The 18,401-nt window shown below is 47.2% G+C and overlaps 1 protein-coding gene across 1 annotated transcript in view; it reads right to left on the bottom strand.

Moving 5' to 3' along the window:
- The window catches only part of acoxl (acyl-CoA oxidase-like), a 667,710-nt gene that overhangs the window by 23,197 nt on the left and 626,112 nt on the right, over positions 1-18,401 (bottom strand). The window contains exon 18 of the mRNA XM_072500077.1: positions 9,121-9,222. Within this exon, the coding sequence (XP_072356178.1) occupies positions 9,121-9,222 (102 nt within the window). The remainder of the gene's footprint in view (positions 1-9,120; positions 9,223-18,401) is intronic.

Below are 18,401 nucleotides of genomic sequence, written 5' to 3'. Positions count from 1 at the left end.
CGAGTATCTCTGTACCACCGGCTCAGCATCAGGCTGGGACCCAGCTGGGTCCTGGGATCCAGTAGCCCTCCGATGCCGTCTCCACTTGATGTGCATCATCATCGGTGCGGTACTCATCAGGTTGTGCCCCAGAAGCCTGTCCACTAACATGTCCCACCAAGGTGCATGTATCTGCGCTGGTGGGGGGGTGGGGATGACAGCTGTGCCGCGACTATAACAGTTGCATCCTCGGAGCTCTCCGCCGAGGTGTTCACCTTGGAGTCAGAAGAAGGGGCCGCCCGGGATGGGCAGGCGGCGTCGGCTCAAGGACCTGTGGGAGAATGGACATGTGGTCAGTGGGAGTGATGGTAAGGCAATAACAACTCACGTTTAACAGGTTCCCCGGGTGGGGCCCGGTGTTTCCTCACCTCTGCGGTGTCCGCCAGCCTCCACGCGGGTGATTGATCTGTCCTCGGCCATCCCAGTCACCTCCAGGGCACGCTCCTCGAAGGAGGTGTCTGGCACCCCTCCGCCAGTCTGGGCCCTCTCCCGACGATTTTGGGAGAGCTTTCCCTGAGGAGACACAAGAGGGCATCGTTAGTAACATCGGTGGACCTTAGTACGGCACTGAAGGCCAGTCCTCCTGGTCACACTCCCTGAGCTCATCTCAGGCAGCACTGGCTGCCTTGTGGCTGACTCTTCGGGACCCTCGGCTGAAACAGGACATCCCTACTGGCCTCCACTGAGTCTTGGAGCCTCCCCAGGTCAGCATCCCCATATCTTGGGACCGGTCTCCTCAATGCCATTACTGCGAGCCGGATGGGGTTGGCTGAGCAAGTGCAGCTCAAGTGCTGCCCGATCTCGTTAGTGGGGAGCTGGCGAGCGTGGTCCCGGCGAATCAGCTGGCGAGCTTTCATTTGCAAAGAGAAGCCCATGAGGCCTCGTTACATGGACCAATTAACGTTGAATTGCATTTACGGCCTCACTGGGCCGAGCGCCGGGAAAGTCGCAGCAATTCCCGTTCGCTACCACACTTTAAAGAATTTTCAGAGAATTGAGCCCGATAGTTTTGTAGCCGCTCGATGCTTTCTGGTACCACAATGTAGGCTTGAGATCGCTCAGGATCCTGGCAGGATTCTCAACCAAAAGGATAGGGAAATCACAGCTCAGCGCAAGCCTGTCACCAACTGACAACCACAAATGCTCAACTCTGTGCAGTCAGGGGGCTACTGGAGGTGGTGAGAAAGGACACCAATTTTCCCCCCTCCCTAATGCAAGGCACCGAAAGCTAGAGGTGGACTTACACTTTAAGTCACCCTGTGCTCTCCCTCTTTTCAGGGGCCCCACATCAAGCCCTTCCCCTTGGTGATGTCAGGCCCTGCCCCCAATGATGTTGGGCCCCAACCCCAATTACTCACCCCTCAACGTCCGGTGACCTGTTCTCCCGCTCGAAAGGGGAGTCCGCCAATCAGAGTCCGATGTTGTTCTGTATTGCCTGCTGATAGGCCTTGAACCTATCAACAAATTAGGCCTTGAACCTATCAACAAATTTAGAGCTACTAAGGCTCTGATTGGTGTTCCCATGGTGCTCCCACCACAACAGGTACCTCTCTGTATGCCCCACCCACCCATTGGCCGGGGACCCATGCTGCAGCGCTATGCGTTTCATTGGAAGCCTACATTTGTCGAAGGCGACTTATATCAAACTCATCGGTGGCCCCAACCGTCTACTGACTTGAGGGCATCTCCTGAAGCAGGAGGTTTCCTGCTGTGTTGCCATCGGATGAGCTGTGAAACTTCCAATCTTTGCTTGTTTTGCAACAGTCGTTTCATTTTACTTCCACAAAGGGCAAGATGCTGGCTCGTTACTGGTAATTGAAGGACCTCAGTCTCCTGGTTACGAGCCTTGCCCATTAGGAGAGCATTTTGGAAATTCAACCACAATTTTCTATCAGTTAACCTCAATGGCTAGTACACTACGTACGGTGCATGGCGAATTTCCAATAGAGGCACCTAGTGGACAAGTCTTCCAAGCAGGAGCAGAAAGTCAAAAGAGTAACACCTAGGGCAGCACGGTGGCACAGTGGGTTAGCCCTGTTCCTCACGGCGCCGAGGTCTCAGGTTCAATCCCGGCTCTGGGTCACTGTCCGTGTGGAGTTTGCGCATTCTCCCCGTGTTTGCGTGGGTTTCGCCCCCACAGCCCAAAGATGTGCAGGCTAGGTGGATTAGCCACGCTAAAATTGCCCCTTAATACGGAAAAATGAATTGGGCACTCTAAATTTTGAAAAAAAGTAACACCTGATTTAAGCAAATACAGTAAAAATAAATACTGAACTCAGAGCTGGCAAATGTTTAAACAGAGGTGATGTTCACTTGAAACAAATCTGATCGAATCGTACATTAATAGGATGTTCCTCTCTCTCCTGATGTTAATGCAGTTGTTTGTAAGAGAGAGGTGCAAACGCACACACACACAATCATTTTGGCTTAGATCCATTTTAGGAAATGAGCATAGATTCGATATCACTCAGAAAAGAAAAGATAACTTGGTGGTCACTGACCACAACTTGTTTTCAAAATATTAGCAGTACCTCTTTTCCATTTCTGCAATATTTCTTGTCAGTCTATTTATTTCGAACTGCGTTCCGAGGTAGGGCTCTGCTTTTGCCAAAGAGACCAACATCTGGCTAGGTGACGATGCCTTTCACAGTCGAGTAGCCCATTTGCATTGCTTGCCTTGGCTCACACACAAAATATGAAAGCTACCTAAGTGGGACGGAATGGATCCTTGTCTAATTCTCAGCTTGTTGGTCTATCTTTAGCCAATTGGAGCCGGATCGCAGATTCTGAATCAAAAGATCAACATAGAAGCGTCTTAAATGTGCAACACAACAGTTTTGCTCAGAACTGCCTTGCTAAAAGGATCACATTATAGGAAAAGATTCACTGCCAAAAATGACAAAATACATTGTTGTGGGAATGAAGTGCCGTTCAAATAGGCACAAAGTCGACAGGGCAAATACCAACAAATCTGATCCCATGATCATTTCCTATTTTTCTTATACTTTAAAAAAAAATTCACGGTCCAATTCCATGTCTGCGCTCCTCAAACCGGGCCTCTGGTAATATTAATTCCTTGTCCAGGTAGCCATTATCCATAAGCCTGGTCAGTGAACATCAGCACGCCATGATGTGACTGTGTGGGAGGGTTAGTGTTCGGAAATATAATCAAACCAAAAACTTATGTAGTTCCAGCAGTGCTCACGGGGTGGTGCACCGGCGTTTTCTAACCCAATTCAGTCGTGGTCAATAGTAGCATCTTTGCTGTTGTTGACTGTTCCTTGATCCGAGGATGATGTCTACTCAGGACTGCGAGTTTCTGCCATGGGTCTTCCTCATGTGACTAACAAGCCGATTCTTAATGTACATATCTTTGGGCAGGAGGTAGTGGGATCCTGAGTGCAGGATTTGCTTCCTTTTCTTTCCTTCCCTGTCGCCGCTCTGCCTCATCATGAAGATGTGGCTCAACTTCATGGACAAGCTGTTGTCATTTTGAATGATGGATAGTAAGTTTCTTCCAGTCATGAATGTAAATGCTGTCACACATCAAGGAGACTTTGAAGCATTTTCTTTGTCCTCCTGGGAGCACCAACAATTTGAGCGTTGAGAAAATAGGTTCTGGCAAGGGGAGATGCTTCCTGGCTATCTGGACTCAATATACAGTCAACTGAAATTGATTTTGCTGGAGTTTGTTGCCTGAATACTTGAGAGAGCTGGTTTTGAGAAGGACTCTAGCATTGCTCGATGGCCCCATAGAATCCAGGTTGGGGGGGGGGGGGGGTTGCAAGTTCTCTAGCACTCTTGTGTGTCATTAATAAACAGTGCAGGTCTCATTACAGTACAGGGGTACAGTGATGACTACTGCTCTGTACACTAGGACTTTTGTTGACTTGCAGAGGTCTTTGTTGTCAAACACTTTTTGCTGTAGTTTATAGAAGGTTGATGGATCTCCTTACCAATGGTGGGCCTTTGAAAGAGATGGCTGCCAAGGTATGGAAGGGCTCAATGTATTCCAGAGTCTCTCCTTCAATACATATGGGAGGTGGACTGTTTGTCTTGCTAGGTGCGGGTTGATATGTCAATTTTGTTTTGGCAACATTTGAAGACCAGTCTCTAGTGGGCAATGGTACTGTAGCCATCAGTAAACTGCAGATCATGCATATCTACTGTGGTCAGTTTAGTTTTAGCATGGAGGCGACTGAGGTTAGTTTTCCAATGAGGCGGCATTTAATACTGACACCAGGGGGCAGCTGACCTTTCATAGAATCCCTACAGTGTAGAAGGAGGCCATTTGTCCCATCAAGTCTGCACTGTCCCTTCAAATGGGCACTCTACCCATGCCCACCCCACCCTATCCCCATATACTAACCTGCAAATCCCTGGACACTAAGGGGCAATTTAGCATGGCCAGTCCACGTAACCTGAACATCCTTGCACTGTGGGAGGAAACTGGAGCAACCGGAGGAAACCCATGCAGACAGTACAGAATGTACAAACTCCACACAGATACTGACCCAAGGCCAGAATTGAACCCTGGTCCCTGAATCTGTGAGGCAGCAGTGCTAACCACTGAGCCACCGTGCTGCCCCACATCTTTGATGAGGTGAATAACCACTGTCAGGGAGATTGTAAATAGTATCAGAGCTATCACAGTCTTGCTTGGCTGCAGATTAACCATTGCATCCCTGAAGTCAGTGGTGGGAGTGGAGGGTGTTGGCCTCCCGACTTTGCAATGTCTTTGGTACTTGGTGGGTGTTCATCGCTGATCAAAGAAGTCTATGCTCTATACGATAGGCAGCTGTTCACCACATGGATCGAGTGATACAGATATCATTTAGATCTCTGACCTGGGGGTGGCACGGTGGTGCAGTGTTAGCACTGCTGCCTCACGACCACGACACCGAGGAGCCGAGTTCGATCCCAGCCCCTGTACGTGTGGAGTTTGCACACACCCCGAGTCTGCGTGGGCCTCACCCCCACAAACCAAAGATGTGCAGGTTAGGAGAATTGGCCATACTAAATTGCCCCTTAATTAGGGGGAAAAAAATGGGGTACTTTGAATTCTAAAAAAAAAGATTTGACCTGAACAATGACATAATCCAGGAGGAACCAATACCAATCTCAGATAACTCTATGTGATTTTGCACTCATCTTTCTGGCAGAAGACAGCGTTTTTCACAATGAGGCTATGACATGTTCACTTTGTCAGCAGGTAAATGCCATTCAATTTGGTTTTTCCCACCCCGTTTTCCCAATAGTTTCCCTCCAGGCATTGGAGAGTGTTAAAATGGTCTGAGTCTAAGGTCCCAAGTTCAATCCCGGCTCTGGGTCACTGTCAAAGAACAAAGAACAAAGAAAAGTACAGCACAGGAACAGGCCGTTCGGCCCTCCAAGCCAGTGCCGACCATGCTGCCCGACTAAACTACAATCTTCTACACTTCCTGGGTCCGTATCCCTCTAAAGAACAAAGAAAAGTACAATAAAGTCCGTGTGGAGTTTGCACATTCTCCCCCTATTTGCGTGGGTTTCGTCCCTACAACCCAAAAGGTGTGCAGGCTAGATGGATTGGCCAAGCTAAAATTGCCCTTTAATTGGAAAAAATGAAATGGCCACTCTAAATTAAAAAAAAAAAAAATTTTAATGGCCTGAGTCTTACAGAATTGGACACCTTAAATTAAAGCCACAGTCAGAACCACAGAATGGGCCTGATGGGTAGTCAAACAACCAAACTCGAATATGCTGGGCAGAGATAGACAGAATGACAAATCTGGGATTACATAGAAACATATGTAGAAATAAAGGCACCTGAGTTAAGCGTTTTACTAATAAACTGGTCAAAGTGTCTGATAATTTACAGACACAGTCATAGCCAATTCTGACATGAAATCCCCCAGAAGGATGATCTTTTCTTCTTTAGGATGGCAGTGAAGACTTCACCAAGACCAGAAATGATTTTTTTCCATAACATCATCATTGGAGTCAAACGTTGAGACAGAAGCACTGATAACAGTGGCATTTAAAAAAAATAAAAATTTAGAGTACCCAATTATTATTATTGTTTTCCAATTAAGGGGCAATTTAGCGTGGCCAATCCACCTAACCTGCACATCTTTGGGTTGTGAGACCCACGCTGACATGGGGAGAATGTGCAAACTCCACACGGACAGTGACCCGGGCCAGGATTTGAACCCGGGTCCTCAGCGCCGCAGTCCCAGTGCTAACCACTGCGCCACATGCCGCCCACATCATTTTGGTTATGAGTGAGCTGTAGGTGAAGCGTAATGAGCCTTATTTGATACAAGTGGGGAGTTTTGGCAGTGCATTGAAGATAGTACTTTGGATGGAAAAAACTCTGGGGCACAAGCTCACTGCCAGTCCTCCCGTTCCAGTAGGTGGATCCCTCTGCTTGTGCGGCACCGTGGTTAGCACTGTTGCTTCACAGCTCCAGGGTCCCAAGTTCGATTCCCAGCTTGGGTCACTGTCTGTGCGGAGTCTGCAGGTTCTCCCCGTGTCTGCGTGGGTTTCCTCCGGGTGCTCCAGTTTCCTCCCACAAGTCCCGAAAGACATACTGTTAGATAATTTGGATATTCTGAATTCTCCCTCTGTGTACCCGAACAGGTGCCGGAATGTGGCGACTAGAGGATTTTCACACTAACTTCATTGCAGTGTTAACGTAAGCCTACTTGTGACAATTAAGATTATTATTATTAGGTCTGACTGATGGCAGCGATGCCAATCATTTGGAGTCTTGTTAGCTCATGGTCACTCTTGAGATTATCTGCGAGTGTTCTAACATTCCAAGCCACAAAGTGTAAAGTTTTCTTTCTTCCTTACCAGTGGTTTCCCCAGGCAAGAGAATGTGGGACATCCTATTTTTCAGGTACCTTTACTAGCCCCCTCCCATTTTGGGTGAGCAGAGGTCTGCTCAGTTAGAGATGTGCCCAAAAACTCCTCTGTCTCTACACAGGTGTCCAACGATCTTTGTGCATCTGTGCCTGTGTGCAGATTCTTGCCTAATGATTCCCAGGTTCACAACCCAGTCCTCATCGCCAATTCTCCATTGCCACAGCACTTGGCAAATTGACCTTGCTAGATGGCCACATGAGAGTTTGTTTATTGTGGGGACCTTGGGCACAGTCACTAGCCACATGATCTTGACAAGTTGGTGATCAGATCTCAGGGATGAGCCTTTCTGCTGCAGTTTTCTTCTGCCATTACAGCCAGTGAGTAGCGCAGTATTCCTTCACTTCTTCTGTCATGGAGGACTTTTTGAATGGCACTTTGTCTGGCACCTCCCCCACCCTTGGCCAAATGGGTGGACCTAACAGAACTCAACACCATCCAGGACAAAGCAGCCTGTTTGACTGGCACCCCATCCACCATCTTAAACATTCACTGCCTCCACCGTCAATGTGCAGTGACAACAGTCTGTACTATCTACAAGTTGCACTGCAGCAAAGTGCCAAGATTTCTTTAACAGCATTTATAAAACCTGTGACCTCTACCACCTAGAAGCACAAGGGCAGCATGGGGACACCACCACCTGCAAGTTCCCCATCATCCTGACGTGGAAAAAATTACGGTTCTTTCGCTGTTGCTGGGTCAAAATCCTGGACCTCCTAAAACCACATGGGCTGCGGCGGTTCACAAAGGCGGCTGACTATCACCTTCTCAAGGGCAATTAGGGATGGGTAACAAATGTCAGCCCAAAGAGGGAGCCAGAGTACACCGTAACACCATCACAGCAAAGATTTGGGTTTAGATTTATTGTCACGTGTACCGAGGTACAGTGCAAAGTATTGTTCTGCAGATCATTCCATGCATGAAAAAAATATAGGCCATACGATAAATACACAAGTAAATATATAGACATCGACATTGGGTGAAGCATATGGAGTGTAGTGCCACAACAGAGGAGAAGATGCACATAAAGAGATCAGTTCAGTCCATAAGAGGGTCATTCAGGAATCTGGCAGCAGCGGGGAAGAAGCTGTTTTTGAATCTGTTAGTGCGTGTTCTCAGACTTTTGTATCTTCTGCCCGATGGAAGAGGTTGGAAGAACGAATAACCCGGGTGAGAGGGTTCTTTGATTATGCTGCCCGCTTTCCCAAGGCAGCGGGAGGTATAGACAGAGTCAATGGATGGGAGGCAGGTTCACGTGATGGGCTGGATTATGTTCACGACTCTCTGACAAAGATCAGACAAGTTTGTGTCAATCAGGAATTGAAGCCCAGACTGCCTTGGTCTTTATGGCTTAGCCACTCACGAATTAGCCAGGAAGGGCAGAAGTATGTTCATAACAGAATCAATGAGGGGGTTTAGGTGGGAGAGCGGAGCAATTGTCAATTGCGCCCAACATTATTATTTAAGGAAGCAAAAGCAAAATACTGGAGATGCTGAAAATCTGACATGAAAACAGAAATGCTGGAGGTAACCAGTAGTTCAGGCAGCATCTTTGGAGAAGAGCAGTGTTAATGTTTCAGTTGAGCTGCAAGGTCATTGACCTGAAATATTATCCCTGCTTCTCTCGCCGCAGATGTTGGCTGACCTGCTGATTATTTTCAGCTTCTGTTTGTATGCCATCATTTACAAGCCCAGGCAATTAACTCCTGGGCCACGTGGCACTCTTATCGGCCAATTACTCCCTCGAAATGGGCAAGGAAAGGCAGATGACAGGCCGAGGTCAAAATCCTGTCCACTGTGGATGAAAGGCAGAGGGGTGGGGGGAGGTGAGGAGAGTCATTAGTGCTTCTTTTGTGGATGTGATGTGAAAGGTCCAGACTTTCCTTAGCTTTCCTACAGATGCCTTCAGGATCCTGCCAAGCAGCACAAAGGAAAGTTCCTAACTTAGCCATAGACCGTCTCCTCTTCTTAGCCGCTCAATGCACAGTCAACATGCAATCAGGCCCTAATGACATTTTCTATACATCAAGGAGACTCAGTCAGGCAGATTCCAGTTGGGTGCTGGGAAAAAAGGGTCCAGTTAAACTGACAGCGGGCAGTGAGGCGAATTTTAATGTGTTTTGAGCAAAGTTGCCGTGCTATCTGGTATAGAAGTATTGCTGCCAGACAAAGGCTTACCTGGTTCCTTATCTGCATGCTTGTTGTTGGTGTGAGATATTTGTGTTCTAGATACCAGGCTCGTTCTTGGTATAGGAGGTTAGTTCCGTGTAAAAGGCAAAACTAAAAATGGAAACAAATAAACAAGTATGAATTTGTCATTTGGAAACAATTGCATGGCACTGAGGTAATGCTACATTTGGTAAATAACCTCGACACTGGCAAACTTTAAACTAACAATCTCAGAAACACCCTAATAGATACACAGCTTTGGCTAAACTTCATCAAGTAAGAACACAGATGCAGGAGTTCTATTAGTGTTTCGTTTTGTAACTTTGATTGTCCCCTTTATAGATACCTTTGTGTTCTAGACTATTGCACCACTAAGATAGCAGGCAGGCAGTCTTTCGTCTGGACCTCTTCACTCTTAACCCTAAGTGCACTGCTGATGAGTCCAACTCTAACCACACAGACACACACCTCTGTGGTCGATGAGTCAACTTGTCTGACAGCAGGTCTTTGTTGGTTCAAACAAAGCACTTGCATTTATATAGCACCTTTCATGACATCAGGCTATCCCAAAGCTCTTTGCAGTGAATAAAGCTCTTTCGAATTGTAGTAATCGTTGCAATGCTGGGAACACAGCAGCACATTGACCCAAGGAAGGTCCTATAAACTGTGACGTGATAATCACTAGAAAATCTGTTTATTTTTTAGAAACATTGATCGGTGACTGGTTATTAGACAGGACACCTGGTGAACTTCCCTTATTTTCATCAAAGCAGTGGACAAGGTTTTTTTTCATGTCCACCTAAAAAAGGCAGACTGACTCAGTTTAACCTTTCATTGAAAAGAAGACACCTTCAACTCTACAATATCCCTCAGTACTGCACAGGTATCCTGGCCTAGATTATGTGCTCAAGTCCGGCGAAAGTGATTACCCTTGACATGAGGGCAACATTTGACTGAGTGTCTAGGGCATTAGGGAGCTCTAGAAAAGCTGGAGTCAACGGAATCAGGGAGAAAACTCTCCACTGGTTAGAGTCATACCTGGCGCAAAGGAAAATGGTTGTGGTTGTTGGAGGTCAATAATTTCCATTCCAGGACATCCCTTCAGTTCCTCAGGGTAGTGTCCAAGGTCCGACCATCTTCAGGTGCTTCATCAATGACCTTAGAAGTGGGGATGTTCACAGATGATTGCACATTGTTTAGCACCATTCGCGACTCCTCAGATACTGAAGCAGTCAATGTCCAAATGCAGAAAGACCTTGACAATATCTGGGCTTCGGCTGACAAGTGGCAAGTTACATTCGTGCCACACAAGTGCCAGGCAATGACCATCTCCAACAAGAGAGAAACAAACCATCGCCGTTTGACATTCAATGGCACTACCATCGCTGAATCCCCTATTATCAACATCCTGGGTTTACCATTGCCCAGAAGTTGAACTGGACTAGCCATATAAATACTGTGGCTACAAGAGCAGGTCAGAGTAACTGCAGTGAGTAACTCTCCTCCGGACTCCCCAAAGCCTGGCCACCATCTACAAGGCACAAGTCAGGAGTGTGATGGAAGGGCAGCACGGTGGCGCAGTGGGTTAGCCCTGCTGCCTCACGGCGCCGAGGTCCCAGGTTCGATCCTGGCTCTAGCTCACTGTCCGTGTGGAGTTTGCACATTCTCCCCGTGTTTGGTTTGCGTGTGTTTCGTCCGCACAACCCAAAAAGATGTGCAGTGTAGGTGGATTGGCCATGCTAAAATTACCCCTTAATTGGAAAAAAACTCAAGAAACTCGACACCACCCTGGACAAAGTAGCCTGCTTGATTCCACAAACATTCACACCCTCTCCCATTGAATCCATAGATATGTGTACAGAAGTTTGGCAGCAGTTTGTACCATCTATAAGATGCACTACAGGAACTCACCAAGGCTCCTTCCAGACTCTTGACTTCCTCCATCTAGAAGAACATGGACAGTAGAAAAATAGGAACGCCACTCTATCGCTGTTCCTCCACCATCGATGGGTCAAAATCCTGGAATTCCTTCCCTAACAGCACTGTGTCTACACCACAGGGACTGCATCAGTTCAAGAAGATGGTCCATCACCCAATTCCCAAAGGCAATTAGGAATGTGCGATAAGTGCTGGTCTAGCCACATTCCATAAATGAATTTTTAAAAGTCTCCATAAAATGTGTCATAGACTTTTTAACCATTCATTCATCGGCATTTGGGCATCAGTTGAAAGTTCACATCCCTAATTGCCCCTTAGAAGGTAGTGGTGAGCAGTATTCTAATCCAGGCAAGTGGAGAGGATTTCATCATATTCTTAACTTGTGTCTTATAGATGATGGAAAGGCTTTGGGGAGCCAGGATGACAGGTAGCTAGGGTGGCAGGTGAATAGGCTGGTAGGTGGGTAGGATGGCAGGTGATAGAGGGGGTAGGTGGGTCGGCAGTAGCAGGGCGGGGTTATAAAGTCAAATGTTAGTCAGGTTGGGGTCGGAATGGGAATTTGAGGTGTCAGGAATGTGTTGAGTGGTGGAGCTGTGTCCATTCGGGCCGGGGAGGTCGGAGAGCAGTCAACGGGGTGGTCGGGTGGGGGTGGGATCAATCAGGTCAGGTAGAGGGAGGGCTGCTCAGTTGTATAGTTTTTTTCTTGTTTTAAAAAAAATAAAATTGAGAGTACCCAATTCATTTTTTCCAATTAAGGGGCAATTTAGCATGGCCAATCCACCTAGCCTGCACATCTTTGGGTCATTGGTGCGAAACCCACGCAAACATGGGGAGAATGTGCAAACTCCACACAGACAGTAACCCAGAGCCAGGATCGAACCTGGGACATCGGCGCCGTGAAGCAACAGGGCTAACCCACTGCGCCACCATGCTGCCCCACATTTTCCGAATCTTGGCTACCTTGCCCACCCAGATAAAGGAAGAGTTCAATTTCTCCACCCCCACAAAGAATTCTTTTGGGGGAAAAAAAAGACATTAGAATAGAAACGGTAGGATGTTCATTTTCACCGTTTGAACACCGATAGAGGGAGGCTGTTCCACCTCTGTAAATTGGTTTTAACCCTACTCACCAGGTTCGTAAAGTTTAATTTGCGAAGCCAGGCCTAATCCCGAGTCACATGCACCCCTAAATACCTGAAGTGCGTACCCATTAAACAGAATGGCAACACTCCAAGATTAGCTCCCTTCCCCAGTGGAGAGACCAAATAACACTTACCTTTCTCCAAATTCAATTTATAGCCTGAGAAAGCCCCAAATCGCTTCAACAACCCATTATGGCCCTCATTGTGAGAACCAGATCAGAGATATACAAGAGAAGATCATCTGCGTACTGGGACACCCTGTTCTCCACCCCCCCCACCCACCACCCCATCCCCTCACCCCCCCGCCCTCACTATTCCCCTCCACTTATCCCCGTGTCCATATGCCCTTTCCAATCCATTAAGACTCAAGCAGAGGAAAGAAGAAACCAAAATAGAAAGAGCAAACCCCAAACCTAATTTCAATTTAACCCTAACTATGTACAAAAAAATAGAGGGCACCAAACGTTAAACAAAAGAAAAAACACGCCCTATTACAACAATGTCCCTCAAACACTGGATCCCAGCCACAGCAACAAAGTTCCTGTTCTATTCTCAATTCACTCCAACTCCTTCAGCCTTCGCGAATGCCTCCACCTCCTCCTCCATCTCAAAGAAATGGTCCCGGGAGTTATGCATGACCGTCTCCCTCGCTATGTAAACCATCCCAAAACGCACTCCACTCTTACAAAGCACGGCCTTCGCCCTGTTAAAGGCTGCAAGCCTTCTTGCCAGCTCCACGGTGACATTCTGGTATATTCGAATACCCCTGCCTCCCCACCTCACCTCTCAATTCTGCTTGGTCCATCCCAGGACCTTATCCTTTATCTGATAGCTGTGAAAATAGACTATCACTGCTCTTGGTGGTTCGTTCGCCCGTGGTTTCAGACGGAGCGACCAATGAACCCTATCCAACTCGAATGGGAGGACGTTGTTCCTCCTCCCCAGCAGCTTCGCGATCATCGTCGAGAAATTCTCCCTCAGCCTCGGGCCCTCCACTCCCTCAGGCAGCTCCACGGCCCGAAGGATCTGCCCTCACAACCTATTCTCCAGGTCCTCGACCGTCGCTCTCAGGCCCTTATTTCTATCCTCCACCTTCAGCAGCTCTGCTTCCAGCGAGGCGAGCCGGTCGCTGTGTCACGATAGCGTTTCCTCCATCCCCTTCAAAACCTCACCATGCTCGCTCCTGCATCGTCTCCGACATTCTTCCGAGAGCCTCCTTCATCGGGGCCAGCATGTCCTCCATCAACTGGTTAAGAGTCTCCATCGTCTCCCTCCCGTGTCGTTCTAAATGTTTGCCGAATTGTGGTCAAATTCAGCTGCCGCCACTTCCGCCTGCGTGTCCACTGTAATGGGCGCCGTCCCACCCTGCGAGTTCACCCGCCATCTTCCCGCCCAATGAGCTCCGCACTGTAATCGACGCTGCCGGTGGGCTAGCATTCGTTCCTTTCTTCCCAATGTTCTTTCTTTGGTTTCTGGACATTCTTTAATAACCACGACTCAACTGGGGTGAGAGTGCATACAAATTCTCCCCGAAAACCAAGTAAAAAGGGCCAAATATCGAGGCCTCCAGCGGAAGCTACTCAACGTCTGACATCCTCCTACATGTCGCCACCGGTAGTCTCACCCCATTTAAGAATTATACCTCTTATTTTGTATGGCCTATCCTTGATCGTCCTACCAGAATTAATCACTTCCCACTTCTCTGCATCAAATTTCATTTGTCACTTGTCTGCCCATTCCATCATCCTGTCTATGAACACTATTCTTCCCATTGGTGGGTGGCACGGTGGCGCAGTGGTTAGCACTGCTGCCTCATGGCGCTGATGATCCAGGTTCCATCCCGACCCCGGTCACTGTCCGTGTAGAGTTTGCACATTCTCCCCATGTCTGCGTGGGTCTCACACCCACAAACCCAAAAGATGTGCCGGGTAGATCGATTGGCCATGCTAAATTGCCCCTTAATTGGAAAAATAAATGAATTTGGTACTCTAAATTTTATTTTATTTTTAAAAAAATAAAAAAATTTAGAGTATCCAATGTTTTCCAATTAAAAGGCAATTTAGATGGCCAATCCATCTACCCTGCACATCTGTTTTTTTGGGGTTTGTGGGGTGGACCCACGCAGACACGGGGAGAATGTGCAAACTCTACACAGACAGTGACCCAAGGCCGGGATCAAACCTAGGACCACGGCGTGTGATGCAGCGGTGCTAACCACTGTGCCACCATGCCACCCTACTCTAAATTTATTTTTAAAAACTATTCCCCTCACTGTTCACAACACTAAATCAGTAAGGGTAAGGGAGCCAAACTGGGTCTGTGCCAATCGACAACGATTTTACTAATAAAGAACTGACTTCAGTCCGCCAATTAAAAAGAAAGTTTATATAGTTGCCAGGCAATTTAGTTCATGTATTCTAAACAGTACAAACAAAGCTCTTGCAGGTGGTTTGAAACACTGCCCTAAACTCAATTCAGCTGACCTCACTCGTATTAGATCACAGGTTAATGTCCTTTGACCCATTTATATCACCGCTCCAGAATATTAACCCTGCCTTCTTCCCATTGCAGCATTCAAATGTTTATGAAACGTATTCCATCCTCAGCCTAATCTGGATTTGACTACTTTAATTGCCCCTATGGCTGGCCTCCTATACTCCACCCTCCATAAACTTGAGTTCAACCAAAACTCTGCCGACTGTATTTCAACACTTGCCCCACTACTTGCCAAATCTGGAACATTGGTTCACGTTTTCTTTCTCCATGACATTAATGATCCTATCTACTCCTGGAAGATCCTCTCTGCACATTCAGATTATTGCACAATTACCAAGAACACAAGGAGTTATAGCAGGAGTGGACTATGCGGCTTCATGGGCATGTGCCCCCCATTCAATATCATCCTCAGTCCCACTTTCCTGCCCAATCCCCATATCTTTAATTCCCTCAGAGACCAGAAATCTGTCTGTCTCAGCCCTCAATGTACTCAGTGATGGAACATCAATAAGACTCTGAGTTGAGCAATTTCAAAGATTCACAGTTCTTTGAGTGAAGCGACTTCTCATTGTCCCAATCCGAAATGATTGACTCCTCACAGGGGAAACGATCTCCGCCTCTGCCTTTCCGAACTCCTTCAGAATCTTGTATGTTTCAGCAACATTATCTCTCATCCTTTTCAACTCCAAACAATATTGTCCCAATTTACTCAGCCTCAGCAAATCATAGGACAAACCTCTCATCCCAGTGACTAAGCTTCATAGTGCCTCCTCCAATGCGAGTATATGCTTCCTTAAAAATGGATCCAAAGTTACACACGGTACTCCAGGAATAAAATATAAAGTGCTGGAAAAACTCAGATCGGGCAGCATCGGTGGGGATATAAATGGAGTTAATGTTGTGAGTCCAAATGACTCTTTACCAGGACAAGAGTTTTCCCAGCACTTTTTTGATTTCGTATCTCCAGCATCCACAGTATTTTGTTTTTATCTCAATCCTCCAGGTGTGCTCTCACCAAAGCCCAATGCAATTACAGCAAGACTTTTTCCCCCTGTTCTCCAAACCCTTTGCAATAAAGGCCAACAGACCATTTTGCCTTTCAACTTAACTACATGCCATATTTCTGTGTTCCCTGTATCAGTACACCCAATTTTCTCTCAGCATCAACATTTAGAAGTTTCTTGCCTCTTAAAAAGATATGCTGCTTTTCTACTTTGAATACCAAAGCAAATAATCTCACCCTTCCCAGGGGCGGCAGGGTGGCACAGTGGTTAGCATTGCTGCATCACAGCTCCAGGGCCCCGGGATCAATTCCGGGTCACTGTCTTTGTGGAGTTTGCACTTTGTCCCCGTGTCTGCGTGGGTTTCCTCCGGGTGCTCCAGATTCCTCCCACAGTCCAAAAATGCGCGGGTCTAGGTGGATTGGCTATGCTAAATTGCCCCATAGTTTCCAAAGGGTTAGGTGGGGTTACCGAGTTACGGGTATGGTGTGGAAGCATGGGCTTAAGTAGGGTCCTCTTTCTAAGGTTCTGTGCAGACCCGATGGGCCGAATGGACTCCGTATATTCAATTACACTCCATCTGCCAACCCGTTGTCCACTCACTTAAAGAGGCTGCAAAGGGATAAAGACAGGTTGTATCCTCCCAACAGCTTACATTCCCACCAACTTTGTATTGTCAGCAAACTTAGATACATTCCTCTTTGTCTCCTTGACTGTAAATAGCTGAGGCCTTAGTACTGCTCCTTGTGGCACTCCACTAGTCACAGCCTGCCAACTTGAAAATACCTTGTTTGTCTCTGTTCTCTGCTTCCTGTCCGTTAACCTACTCTCCCTCCATGCTAATGTATTACTCTCAACTTTTAACCTTTTGTGTGGCATCTTATTGAATGCCCTTTGGAAACCTAAGAACACTATAGCTACAGGATCCCCTTGTCCTTTTACTGTTGATCCATTGTTTTGCATTAGCAGAAACCTTGTTATATATCCTGCTATGTCAAGTGTTTCTCTTGTTGCTACCTGCCTATGCAAGTCTTCACATCTGTAAACTACAAATACAATTGAACCCTACCCTTGCCCTTTAAGCTGCATCCTACAATGGGTTAGAGTAATCAACTGAGATAAATGTCACAGATTACCTCAGAAACTTTTGGTGTCAAGTTTGTGGTCAGTGGTAGTAACGAGTTATATGCAGTTTAACCTGAAAAAAGTAAGCTCAATAAAGCAAGCCAGCCTGAAAAGAAGTCGCAGCTAATATCTAGTTAACTAACTTCTAATATCATGAAACATAGGGCGGCATGGTGGCAAAGTGGTTGGTTTAGCTGCCTCAGCGCCAGGGACCCGGGTTCAATTCCAGCCTTGGGTGACTGTGTGGAGTTTGCACTTTCTCCCCGTGTCTCCATAGGTTTCCTCTGGATGCTCCGGTTTCCTCCCACAGCCCCACGATGTGCAAGTTAGGTGGATTGACCATGTTAAAATACCACTTAATGTCCTGGGATGTGCAGCGTCATAGGGCTAGGGCGGGGAAGGAGGTCTCAGTCGGCTGCTCTTTCAGGGAGTCGGTGCAGATTCAATGGGCCGATTGGCCTCCTTCTGCACTGTAGGGATTCTATGATCCATTGGAAATGAAACATTAGGGCAGCACGGTGCGCTGTGGTTAGCACAGCTGACTCACGTCACCGAGGTTCGGTCCCGGCTCTGGGACACTGTCCGTGTGGAGTTTGCACATTCTCCCCGCGTGTTTGCGTGGGTTTCCCCCCCCCACAACCCAAAGATGTGCAGGGTAGGTGAATTGAATACGCTAAATTGCCCTTTAATTGGAAAAAATGAATTTTGTACTCTAAATTTATTTGAAAAAATATAACATTGCCAGAAAGGGTAGTGGAAGGGTAGATTCAACGGGGAGATGACTACATACTTTAAAAGTGCAACAAAATGATGGATTATGGGAAAAGAATGGAAGAGCAAGACTGATTTTGCATCTCGTTTGAAGAGTCAGCACAGGCAGAGTGTGCTGAATGTCCTCTTGCACTGCACTGACGATCAATGGCATTACCATCACTGAATCCGCCACTATCAACAGCCTGGGGGTTAACATCGACCAGAAACTGAACTGGACTAGCCATACTGTGGCTACAAGAGCAGGTCAGAGGTTAGGAATCCTGCGGGGAGGAGAAGAGCACCGGGTATCTTTGTATGCAGATGATTTATTGCTGTATGTTGCGGACCCAGTGGAGGGGATGCCTGAGATAATGCAGACACTCAGGGAGTTTGGGGAATTTTCGGGGTACAAATTGAATATGGGGAAGAGTGAGTTGTTTGTGGTGCATCCGGGGGAGCAGAGCAGGGGAATAGATGATTTACCGCTGAGGAAGGTAACAAGAGATTTCCGGTACTTAGGGATTCAGATAGCCAGGAGGTGGGGAACCTTACATAGGCTTAATTTAACAAGATTGGTGGAACAGATGGAGGAGTATTTTAAGAGATGGGACATGGTGCCCATGTCACTGGTGGGTAGGGGGCAGGCGGTCAAAATGGTAGTCCTCCCGAGTTTCCTTTTTGTGTTTCAGTGCCTTCCGGTGATGGTCACGAAGGCTTTTTTCAAGAAAATTGAGAAAAGTGTCATGAGTTTTGTGTGGGCCGGGAAGACCCCGAGAGTGAGGAGGGGGTTCTTGCAGCGTAGCAGGGATAGGGGGGGCTGGCACTACCGAGCCTA

The sequence above is a fragment of the Scyliorhinus torazame genome, chromosome 4, assembly GCF_047496885.1.
Source record: "Scyliorhinus torazame isolate Kashiwa2021f chromosome 4, sScyTor2.1, whole genome shotgun sequence".
Classification (NCBI taxonomy): Eukaryota; Metazoa; Chordata; class Chondrichthyes; order Carcharhiniformes; family Scyliorhinidae; genus Scyliorhinus; species Scyliorhinus torazame.
The sequence above is the reverse complement of the archived record's forward strand: the minus strand, read 5'-3'. Positions and strand labels throughout refer to the sequence as shown.